The 12,791-nt window shown below is 44.2% G+C and overlaps 1 protein-coding gene and 1 long non-coding RNA gene across 2 annotated transcripts in view; one reads left to right on the top strand and one right to left on the bottom strand.

Annotated features, from left to right (window-relative positions):
- CCSER1 (coiled-coil serine rich protein 1) overlaps nt 1-6,346 on the top strand; it is an 803,172-nt gene extending 796,826 nt beyond the window's left edge. Inside the window, exon 10 of the mRNA XM_066574037.1 lies at nt 5,774-6,346. Coding sequence (XP_066430134.1) covers nt 5,774-5,890 — 117 coding nt within the window. The 3' untranslated portion in view covers nt 5,891-6,346. The remainder of the gene's footprint in view (nt 1-5,773) is intronic.
- LOC136572977 (uncharacterized) overlaps nt 1-12,791 on the bottom strand; it is a 220,993-nt gene that overhangs the window by 61,430 nt on the left and 146,772 nt on the right. The window contains exon 2 of the long non-coding RNA XR_010785834.1: nt 5,746-5,786. This is a non-coding gene — a long non-coding RNA (uncharacterized lncRNA). The remainder of the gene's footprint in view (nt 1-5,745; nt 5,787-12,791) is intronic.

Here is a 12,791-nt window from a genome sequence, read left to right as displayed (position 1 = left end):
TGACGCTAATGATTGCAGCATCGCCGCTCACCATCTGGGTAGACTCATCAAAGTTTCCAAGGACCTGGCAGATGGAGGAGGAGGAGAAGGAGGGTGGTTTAGTGGAGGAAGCATACACCGCCGCAGATACCACCACCGAGCTGGGGCCCTCAATTTTGGGGGTGGGTAGGATGTGAGCGGTCCCAGGCTCTGACTCGGTACCAGCCTCCACTAAATTCACCCAATGTGCCGTCAGGGAGATATAGTGGCCCTGCCCGCCTGTGCTTGTCCACGTGTCCGTTGTTAAGTGGACCTTGGCAGTAACCGCGTTGATGAGGGCGCGTACAATGTTGCGGGAGACGTGGTCGTGCAGGGCTGGGACGGCACATCGGGAAAAGTAGTAGCGACTGGGAACCGAGTAGCACGGGGCCGCCGCCGCCATCATGTTTTTGAAAGCCTCCGTTTCCACAAGCCTATACGGCACCATCTCCAGGCTGATCAATTTGGCTATGTGCACGTTTTACGCTTGAGCGTGCAGGTGCGTGGCGGCGTACTTGCGCTTGTGCTCAAACAGTTGCGCTAGCGACGGCTGGACGCTGCATTGAGAGACATTGCTGGATGGGGCTGAGGACAGCGCAGGTGAGCGTGTGGGTGCAGGCCGGGAGACGGTCGTGCCTGTGTCCTGAGAGGGGGGTTGGATCTCAGTGGCAGGTTGGGGCACAGGGGGAGAGGCAGTGGTGCAAACCGGAGGCGGTGAACGGCCTTCGTCCCACCTTGTGGGGTGCTTGGCCATCATGTCTGCGCATGCTGGTGGTGGTGAGGCTGGTGGTGGTGGCTCCCCGGCTGATCTTGGCGCGACAAACCTTGCACACCACAGTTCATCGGTCGTCTGCACTCTCAGTGAAAAACTGCCAGACCTTTGAGCACCTCGGCCTCTGCAGGGTGGCATGGCGCGAGGGGGCGCTTTGGGAAACAGTTGGTGGATTATTCGGTCTGGCCCTGCCTCTACCCCTGGCCACCGCACTGCCTCTTTCAACCTGCCCTGCTGCTGCACTTGCCTCCCCCTCTGAAGACCTGTCCTCAGTAGGCTTAGCAAACTAGGTGGGGTCAGTCACCTCATCGTCCAGCTGCTCTTCCTCCGAATCCTCTGTACGCTCCTCCCTCGGACTTACTGCCCTTACTACTACCTCACTAATAGACAACTGTGTCTCATTGTCATCATCATCCTCACCCACTGAAAGCTCTTGAGATAGTTGCCGGAAGTCCCCAGCCTCATCCCCCGGGAACTTTCCAAAGGTTGGGCATCGGTCACGACAAACTCCTCCGGTGGGAGAGGAACGATTGCTGCCCAATCTGGGCAGGTGCCCGAGAACAGTTCCTGGGAGTCTGCCTGCTCCTCAGAATGTGTCATTTTCATGGAGTGAGGAGGCTGGGAGGAAGGAGGAGCAGCAGCCAGAGGATTCAGAGTTGCAGCTGTGGACGGCGTAGAAGACTGGGTGGTCGATAGATTGCTGGATGCACTTTCTGCCATCCACGACAGGACCTGCTCACACTTGTGAGATGAATCTGGGGACCCCAGAAACTTGCCTCTCTCCTAATCCCGCAGCAGTCGGCTGCAATACACCTGGACCAGGAGCTTGGCCTGTGCCCACACCCTGACTTGGGCCTCCGCGTCCTCGCCCCCGTCCACATCCTCTAGGCCTACCCCTACCCCTCAGCATGGTGTATTGCGAATAGAGCAGAAACAGAACACTGTAATTAAATGTGCCGCTTATTGGCCTGTGGTTGGAGGCTGACTTCGCTTACAGAATGCACAGCAGAGCCAGCAAACAATTATGCGCAAGCCTGTAGTGAGACCTAGGTGCGTATGACTGAGCTACTGGAATTCACAGGGCAGAACCAGTCAAGTGGCCAAAGGCCAGTGGTAGGCCTTAAGTATTTTGCTTCAATTTTTTAAAATGGTAAGGTGAAAAACCAGACAGACACCGTATGCAGCGAATATATGTATACTCTTTCCCTCTGGCAGGATGACGGCGATCATATAACGGACACAGCAGAGCCAGGAAACAATTATGCGCAAGGCTGGGTATTAATCAGCGACTACTACCCCCAGCACACGCGCCGTAAACTGAAGACGGTCACAGGCAGGCCAAATATAGTTGGTTTTTTTTCTACTTTTTGGGAAAAAGCCCACTGCCTGTGATATAGCCTGTATATCGATTTCCCTGTTGGAGGATGACTGTGGTTACTGAAAGCACAGTGCAGCCAGGAAACAATTATGCGCAAGGCTGGGTATTAATCAGTGACTACTACCCCCAGCAGACACGCCGTAAACTGAAGACGGTCACAGGCAGGCCAAATATAGTATTTTTTCCCACTTTTTGGGAAAAAGCCCACTGCCTGTGATGTAGCCTGTATATGGATTTCCCTGTTGGATGATGACTGTGGTTACTGAAAGCACAGTGCAGCCAGGAAACAATTATGCGCAAGGCTGGGTATTAATCAGTGACTACTACCCCCAGCAGACACGCAGTAAACTGAAGACGGTCACAGCAGCCCAAATATAGTATTTTTTCCCAATTTTTTTGAAAAAGCCCACTGCCTATATAGCTAGTATACCTCTTCCCCTGTACCACTGTCCCTGCCTCAGCAGTACTGCCCCTATACTCTGTAAAATGACTGCAGACTGAGGATGCTATGGACTGCATGCCCGATATACAAAAAAAAACAAATTGTGCAACACTGCTAAAAGCAGCCTCAACAGTACTGCACATGGTCAGATGTGGCCCTAAGAAGGACCGTTGGGGTTCTTGAAGACTAAAATAACACCTAACACTCTCCCTATAGCAGCTACAGCAAGACAGCACTTTCCCTGATCTCTCTTAGCTTGTGTCTGTGGCGAGCCGTGGGCGGGGCAGATTTAAATACTCGGGTGTCATCTGATCTCCCCAGCCACTCACTGCAGGGGGGTGGGATAGGGCTGGAATGTCACCGGAGAAAGTTGTAATGCCTTCCCTGTGTTTCTATTGGCCAGAAAAGCGCGCAAATTTCTCAGGGAAGGAAATGTAATGGAGTCGAGCACCGCGTGGTGCTCGTCTCGAGTAACGAGCATCTCGAACACCCTAATACTCGGAACGAGCATCAAGCTCGGACGAGTATGCACACTCATCTCTGGTCCCTAACCCTTTAAGGTTCATTTTCAAATCTAATGAAAGGAGTTTCCACAGTTATCAAACACTTTTTTGTTAGATAGGTCCGTTAAAAAAAAGGCGATATAAAGTTCTAAGCCTGGTGTCAGTTTAGGCTCTGTTCATATACATTGTTATTTGCTATGTCCCTAGTTTGAATCTCTTCCTTCTGCCAGAATCACTAATAATGATATTCAGACAGATCTAGACAGAACCATAGGCTAGTCAACTATGCTTTTCTGTCCTGAAAAGTAAGAATGGAAACCATATCAAATGGAGAGCAAAGTGTTTTCTGTGTGACACATTAGTTTTGTTAATCTATTTCATGATGCATATATAGCGCCACACATTTCACGGCTCTGGATAGAGATCGTCACCATCACACATCACATGGGCATAAAGTAATATGCTGTTATTTTGTTTCTTTCATATTGGCTACAAACTACAATTTGAATAGACTGCCCACAACTTTATCAAGTAAATATATATATGTTTACATACATTTATATGAGATAAAGTATAGTTGTGGCAGTTTACTCAATGGTAATAGACCACTTTAAAATATCACTATTCCATACATCACCACTATCTCTGTACAGTGCTACTGAATACAATGATGTCATAGAAGCAAGAAGAAATGTAACAGAAGTATTGAAATATTGCCAACTACCAAGTGAAGATGAATGAATATATATATATATATATATATATATATATATATATATATATATATATATATGTGTGTGTGTGTGTGTGTGTGTGTGTGTGTGTGTGTGTGTGTTATGCATCAATATATTCCCATTTATTGCTGAGATCCCTTGACGATGGTCATGATTTGTATCTAGTGCATTGTAATTGCATGATATTTTATGGATCACAAGTACTCATGGAAAAGTTGTCATAAACAATGAAGCTTTCTTTTACTTATATTTCCAGTCTTTTGCAGCAGAATCAGAGTATAAAATATTAGTGCTTTGGAAGAGTAGAGAAAACAGGTAGCAGATCAGCATCTGAAGTGCGATGCAGAAAAAGCCAGCCTTCCATTCCCCAGAGCAGTTACAAACAAATGCATTTCCTTTTGCTCTGGGGAACCTGACAGCTGCTGTTATCCTCTGCTGTTAGACCTTTTTTTGTTGCTGCTTTTCTTTTAGTGTTAGTGACTGCCAGCATCAGTTTGCCTCGGTACTTCTCAGCAAGCAGCCTGAATCCACAACTACTTTATTTACAATGGCTGCATATTAATATTCTACAATAAAGCCTGTACAATCCATAATGATAGCCATAACAGTCTCCGTGACATTCTTCTTTAGTCATACCGTCTGCAGAAATAAACTGAAATTTATATTTTGTATAACATTTTGGAACTCCGCTATATTCTACATTTAACGACACACATTGGTCTCATGTAAATGTTTGCAATTGCAGCTCATTAGAAATTGTATTGTATATGCTAGAGTCTATGCCATGACATGATGAATAGATATTATTAAAGGGTCCCAGGAAAAATGAGGAACTCCTCTGTCCTTTCTCTACTTATTTATTGGGTTATAAAAATATATATAATGTGGTGGAGGCTTATTCCTCTTATTCAGGGGCTTTAATTATTGAATGCAAAAGCAGAGAATCTCTAGTTCTGAAACTGGATAGAATGACAACAGAGGTGCTCATATTATTAATATATGATACTATCAGATGTCACTTCTGACACCCTCATAACACATGTGCCTTGGCCCATTATCCAAGTTAATTTTAATGTTTAGAAGGGGAAAGTTCTTGTAGTGCCTCATCTCCAGTGAGAACGAAGTATTGGACTGTCCTTCTCTCCTTATAGCATTCTGACTTTGATCTAATGTACAATGTTTCTTATGTAACTGCATTGGGAGTAGCATTTTTTAACTCCAGTCTTCAAGTACCCTAATGAGTCATGTCTTAAGCATTTCATTAATACAGCACAGGTACCAGTTATATAATTGTAATCTGTTCATACTGTCTCTGCTATTAGTGTTATCTAAGAATATGTAGGAGGTACTTGAGAAACACTGATCTCAAGGGTATTTTTCTGGAGGGTACTTTGCATGTCCCAAGTTAAAGTTGTAGGAAATATAGGTTTGATAAGAAAAACAAGCTTACAATTCTTATTGGTTATTCACATCATATAACTAGGATAAGCCATGACTTGCTGATCAGTGGGGATCTGACTGCAAAGACCTTCGCTGATTGAATAGACTGTGTTTCCTGATTGAATGACTATGCATTTCCCTGTAAAGCAGCTACTCCAGACAATTGCTATGTAGTGAAATGCAGTACAAGTCATCTAATAAAAAACACAATACGTTGATGTGGCTTAAATGCTGTGAACGGCGTCGCCAGCTTCTTCATCCTCTATATTAGTGGGGGTCCTGGCAATGAGACCTCCAATGATCAGAAAGTGTTAGCATATTGTAAAGTACTATATCACTGATTTGGAAGATGTTTTCTGAAGGAAATATTCATTATATGCAGCAATGGTATGAACTTTTCAACTCACCAGTTATGCTTTCATTCATTTTTTTTTGCATAGTACACAAACCATTTTTACCTTAATGTTTTCTTCTCTTTCTTTTAAGGTCCAGAGGAATACTGCAAGTACAGAAGGCTCAGTTTACAAAGCTATCAGACCTGTTCATTGTTACCAGCATTATCAGTTCAAAACCAACATCTGGACACAAGACGCTTTACACTAATGTATTCAATTAAGTATCATTAAAATGTAATAAGCTCCAGTTGCAAAACAATAATGTATTCACAAACGATGCTGCTAAACTGCAGTTTTGCATTATCTGAAATGAAAATACTCCTTTTTGACATTGGTGTACAGATATATTTTCATTGCAAGGACTTTAATAACAAAATAAGTGGGTATTATCCCTCTGGGAGATACATTTTTATATAATAATTTAAAATCCAGAAGGACCATGCACTTGGACCAGTAGACAGCACATTGTTTTGGGAGGCTTTTTTCACCAACTGCACCAAATCTTTTCTGTTACTCATCGACAATTTTTTAGTCAAACAATGTGCTGTCTAATCTGATTTTGTTAAATTATTTTCTAAAATGTTTTATGTTTTTTTTCTGTAATCTGACAAAAATGACTGTACAATGCAATTGCTAAATTATACCATTAAACATTTAAATTTGTAAAACCTAATGGATGTTGTTTTTTATTTAAATGTCTTAAGTATGAAGCAGAAGGTTAACATATTAAGTACTGAATCAATAAATGAACTAATGTAATTCATTCATTTACTTTGAGCTAACTACTAAAGTGCTTGAAAATAAAGTGAACCACCTACAAACCTGACTACATCTTGTCCTACCATCAGTTTCTGGGACAAGAATTAGATAAAATTGTCAGCCACATTGACTTACGAGGCTGCTTTTTCTGAGTTAGCTAGACCAGAGCATTAACGGTTCAATCTTTTTGGCTTTAATAGAGTTGGAAAAGAGGAATTACTTGAAAGTGAAGTAGAATGGTGAAAACAACAAGGCAGAACACAAGTCATTTCTCCACCATTCTGAGTTTCAATAAAAATAATACATGTTGAAGCCTCAGACATAACTGCATAAAGATAAAACATAGCATTGTTAAGAAACAAATGTAGCAGTCTTATTATATAGTCTGAGAAATATGCTTTAAAGAGATGCTGATGATGTTTAAATACCTGGGAAGACCCTTTCCAGCATATACAGTAATACCAGAATTTTTTGTTTTTAATAGTTTTAATCAGAGTTTATATTTTTATTGCAGAGTCATATTGATTAAAATACAGCATTTCATTCTGCATATGTATACAAATTAATTTTCCTCCAAAAGGAAGAAAACAGTCTGTCTAGTGTCACCCATAAATATCTGCATATGCAGCATAGATTACCTTGATTGTGATAACTTTCTATGACACGTTATATAACCTTAAACCATAAAAAATACTGTTCTCTTATCATAACACAATACCCACTGTAAAGTAATTAAAAGTGTAAATAAACTGTTACACAGAAAGTTATAACCCCTTCAAAAATCATGTTAAACTTTGATACAGGTAACATAGTAACATAGTATGTAAGGCCGAATGAAGACATTGTCCATCTAGTCCAGCCTGTCTATCCTACTGTGTTGATCCAGAGGAAGGCAAAAAACCCCAAGGCCAGAAGCCAATTAGCCCTTTTGGGGGGGAAATTCCTTCCCGACTCCCTAATGACAATCAGACTGTTCCCTGGATCAACCCCTAATAGTTCCTACCTGCCTATATACCAGGATTGACACTTAACCTAATATTTATATCCTGTAATATCCTTCTCCAGAAAGACATCAAGTCCCCTTTTAAACTCCTCTATGGATTTTGCCATCACCACTTCCTCCGGTAGAGAGTTCCACAGTCTAACTGCTCTTACAGTAAAGAACCCCTTTCTGTGTTGGTGATGAAACCTACTTTCCTCTAATTGTAGCGGATGTCCTCTTGTTACCGTCGTGGTCCTGGGTGTAAACAGACCGCGGGAGAGATCCATGTGTTGTCCCCTCATGTACTTATACATGGTTATTTGGTCGCCTCTTAACCTTTTTTCTAGAGTAAATAGTCCCAATATTGATAACCTCTCGGGGTATTCCAGTCCCGTCATTCCATGTATTAGTTTAGTTGCCCTTCTTTGAACCCCCTCAAGCACTGTGACATCTTTCCTGAGCACCGGTGTCCAGAATTGTACGCAGTATTCCATGTGAGGTCTGACAAGTGCCTTATATAATGGAAGGATAATGTTCTCGTCCTTCGCCCCTATACCTCTTTTGATGCACCCCAAGACTTTATTTGCCTTTGCAGCAGCGGACTGGCACTGGTTACTCCAGTTTAGTCTATTATCCACTAATACCCCCAGATCCTTTTCCATATCACTTTTCCCTAGTGGTACCCCATTAAGTGAATATTTGTGACATCCGTTCCTCCTGCCCATGTGCATAGTCTTACATTTTTCAACATTGAACTTCATTTGCCATTTTTCTGCCCAAGCCCCCATCTTATCCAGGTCCGTTTGTAGCCGTACATTGTCCTCCGTTGCATTAATTATATTGTATAATTTTGTGTCATCTGCAAATATTGATATTTTGCTGTGCAGCCCCTCTATCAGGTCATTGATAAATATGTTGAACAGAGTGGGGCCTAATACTGAACCCTGTGGCACCCCGCTAGCGACTGTGGTCCAATCAGAGTACGAACCCTTTATTACCACCCTCTGCTTTCTATCGTTGAGCCAATTTTTTACCCACTTACACACGTTTTCGCCCAGTCCGAGCTGCCTCATTTTGTATATTAGCCTATTATGTGGCACGGTGTCAAAGGCTTTAGAGAAGTCCAGATATACAAGATCAATAGATTCTCCCTGGTCCAGCTTAGAGCTTACTTCATCGTAGAAACTGATCAGATTTGTCTGACATGAGCGACCCTTCATGAATCCATGCTGGTGAGGAGTTATTCCCTTAATCTCCTTGAGGTACTCATCGATGGCGTCTCTCAGAATCCCCTCGAAACTTTTTCCCGTTACTGAAGTGAGACTTACTGGCCTGTAGTTACCAGGCTCACTTTTGCTCCCTTTTTTGTAAATTGGAACCACGTTGGCAATGCGCCAGTCCAATGGTAGTACTCCGGTCTTGATAGTGTCTAGAAATATTAGGTATAGCGGCCTAGCTATCTCGTCACTTAGTTCCTTTAGTATCCTTGGGTGTAATCCATCTGGGCCCGGTGATTTATCAATTTTAGTTTTCTTTAGACGCTTCCGCACCTCCTCCTGCGTTAGGTATGAGATATTTTGTGAGGGGTTCATTTTATTCCCCTGCATCTCGTGTGGCATTTCCTTTTCTTTGGTGAACACACTTGAGAAGAAACTGTTTAGTAGATTTGCTTTCCCTTCGTCATCATGAATGATTTCTCCTGCATTGTTTTTTAAAGGGCCAGCGCTCTCCCTGCAAATCCTTTTGCTGTTTATGTAGTTGAAAAATAGCTTCGGGTTGTTTCTGCTCTCTTTTGCGATCCGTCTTTCTGCCTCCTCCTTGGCAGTTTTGATCTTATCTTTGCATATTTTGTTTTTTTCCCTGTATGATTTTAGCGCTTCTTCGCTGCCTTGTTGCTTTAGTAGTTTGAACGCTTTCTTCTTTTCGTTTATTGCCCCTCGTACCGTCTTGTCGAGCCACATTGGTTTCCTTATAGCTGAGTTTCTTTTATTTTTAAAGGGAATGAACTGCTCACATGAGGCGATTAGGATCCTTTTGAACTTTTCCCATTTTTCCTCCGTACTGATATTTTTGAGGATGTTGTCCCAATTAATGTTACTGATAGTAGTTCTAAGCTCATCAAATTTTGCTTTACTAAAGTTTAGTTTCTTTGCCACTCCCTGATAAGGCTTCCTATTGATTGACAGCTGGAAGTTGATTATATTGTGGTCGCTGTTCCCCAAGTGCCCCTCAACCTGCACCCCCTTTATACGTTCCGGTTTGTTGGTTAGTACTAGGTCCAGAATGGCCCTTCCTCTTGTTGGTTCCTGCACAAGTTGGTTCAGGTAATTGTCTTTAATTACTCTCAAGAACTTATCAGCCCTGTGAGATTTGCAGGTTTCGTTCTCCCATGTTATATCTGGGTAATTAAAGTTCCCCATGATAATTACTTCGTTTCGTTTTGACACCTCTTCTATCTGCCTTAGTAGTAAGTCTTCAGTTTCTTCTGTTGCTTTTGGTGGTCGATAGAAGACCCCTATCAGGATTTTGTTATTTTTTCCTCCCTGTATTTCTACCCACAGAGATTCCACCTGTTCGTCTCCTACCCCTATATCCTCCCGTAGCCTCGGCTTCAAGTTCGATTTGACGTACAGACATACCCCTCCCCCTTTCTGGTTCCTTCGGTCTCTTCTGAAGAGATTGTACCCCTGCAAATTCACCGCCCAATCGCACTTATCATCAAGCCATGTTTCAGTAATTCCGACTATATCATAGCTTTCATCAGTCATTCTCGCTTCAAGCTCACCCACTTTACCGATCAGACTTCGTGCATTCGTGGTCATACAATTTATATCAATTTTTTTGTTTTTTAAATTTGTTTTGTTGCTATTCGTACTTATGGCTGATCTATCAGTTCTAACTGTACTAACCCCACCCCCTGCTCGTCCCCCATTCCCTTTGCTTGGACCCGGATCGCTAATTACACTGGCTACCCCACTATTTCTCATTTTACCCTCCCCCCCAGTCCCTAGTTTAAACACTCCTCCAGCCTTCTAGCCATCTTTTCCCCCAGCACAGCTGCACCCTCCCCATTAAGATGCAGCCCGTCCCTACGGTAGAGCCTGTAGCCGACCGCAAAGTCAGCCCAGTTCTCCAGGAAGCCAAATCCCTCCTTCTTACACCAACTCCAGAGCCACTTGTTTACCTCCCTAAGATCCTGCTGCCTTTCTAGTGTGGCTTTAGGTACAGGTAGTATTTCCGAGAAAACTACCCTGGAGGTCCTTGCCCTGAGCTTGGACCCTAAGTCCCTGAAATCATTTTTGAGGGCCCTCCATTGACCTCTAAGTTGTTCATTGGTGCCAACGTGCACCATGACTGCTGGATCCTCACCAGCCCCTCCCAGTAATCTGTCAATCCGATCCACGATGTGTCGAACTCGAGCGCCAGGAAGACAACACACCGTTCGACGATCCTGGTCTTTATGGCAGATTACCCTCTCTGTCCCCCTAATAATTGAGTCCCCCACCACTAGAACCTGTCTAGCCTGCCCTGCGCTCCCCGTCCCCGTCTCACTGGAGCAGTCATCCCCCTGGCATTCAGAGGGCGTGTCGTGCTGCAGCGGTGCTGGCTCTGTAATGGCATCCCCCTTATCTGCCAATCTTGCAAATTTGTTGGGTTGTGCCAGTTCAGGACTAGCCTCCCTGGTTCTCTTCCCTCTATCCCTCCTTCTTTCTGTCACCCAGCTTCTTGCCTGCTCCCCCTGCTCTTCCGTACTACCATCCACCCCCGCCTCTACCCCAGCGAGTGCCTGCTCAGTGAGCACCAAACTCCTTTCCATGATGTCAATGGCTCTCAGTGTTGCCAGTTGCCCATTTAGATCCAGAATTTGGGCTTCTAAATGTGCGACGTGCATGCATCTTGCGCAACAGTATGCACCCTCGATCGGCTGATCAAGGACCGCATACATTGCACAAGTAGCACACTGGATGGCATTGCCAGGCATGGAGCTCATCCTAATGGGGACCTAGAATTTACTTGTGGAAGTAGTGAAGATAGACTTGTTCACACTCCGCTCACACGCTGCCGCAACCGCTGACCCGCTGCCGCAACCGCTGACCCACTGCCGCAACCGCTGACCCACTGCCGCAACCGCTGACCCGCTGCCGCAACCGCTGACCCGCTGCCGCAACCGCTGTCCCGCTGCCGCAACCGCTGTCCCGCTGTCGCAACCGCTGACCCGCTGTCGCAACCGCTGACCCGCTGCCGCAACCCCTCACCCGCTGCCGCAACCCCTCACCCGCTGCCGCAACCCCTCACCGGCTGCTGCAACCCCTCTCCCGCTGCTACCTCTGTGCAACCACTCACACGCTGCCGCTCTCGCGCAACCTCTTACCCGCTGACACTTATGCGCAACCAGTCAAAATTTTTTTTTTTTGTAACTCAATGTCTAACCCATTAAAGAGCAGTAAAACATGACTAGGGATTTCAATCAAACTAGAGACATGTATCAGAGACAGGTATGGACTGTATAGTAAGAAAAAACTGTATGATATATATTATACTAGAATATACTATATTATATAATATATACCACTACTGAGTGGAGGGGGGAATCAGGGCCTATGATGGGCAAGGCTACTGGGTGGGGGCTTGCAGCCTGTGAGGGGTACAATTACTGAGAGGAGGCAGAGGTCTACATGGAGCATTATTAGTGAGTGAGGGCCTGTGAGGGGCATTATTACTGAGTGGAGACCTATATGGGACATTATTACCCAGTGGAACCTATAAAACACATTATTATTCAGTGGAATGCCTATATGGAGAATCATTACCAAGTGAGGGTCTATATGAAGCATTATTATTGAGTTAGGGCCTGAGAGAGGCATTATTTCTTACAGGGACCTGAATGGGTCATTATCCATAATGTGGGGCCTATATGAGATAGAATTACTGAGTGGAAGCCTCTACTCAGCATTATTATTGAGTGGAGCATGGAAGGGGCATTATTAGTTAGTGGAGGCTCATATGGAACAATATTACTGAGGGTCTATATGGAGCATTATTACTGAGTGGAGCCTGTGAGGGGCATTATTACTGAGTGAGGAGACTATATGGAGCATTATTACTGAGTGTAGAACTATAGGGGCAACTCACAGAAAAAGAAATCAGTTACAACATATATACTAAAGGGAAGGCTCAATCACTATGTACCCTAATAGTATGCAGCAAGCCAGATTGCAATATAGAGGAGCAAAAGTGTTCATGTGCAGACTAATGAGCAGCCACTAGAGATGAGCGAACGTACTCGGATAAGCACTACTCGTCCGAGTAATGTGCCTTATCCGAGTACCGCTGTACTCGTGCTGAAAGATTCGGGACGCGCTGCGGA

Source organism: Eleutherodactylus coqui, chromosome 7, assembly GCF_035609145.1.
Source record: "Eleutherodactylus coqui strain aEleCoq1 chromosome 7, aEleCoq1.hap1, whole genome shotgun sequence".
NCBI classification, from domain to species: Eukaryota; Metazoa; Chordata; class Amphibia; order Anura; family Eleutherodactylidae; genus Eleutherodactylus; species Eleutherodactylus coqui.
Note: the sequence above shows the minus strand (reverse complement) of the source record. Positions and strands in the feature narration are given on the sequence as shown.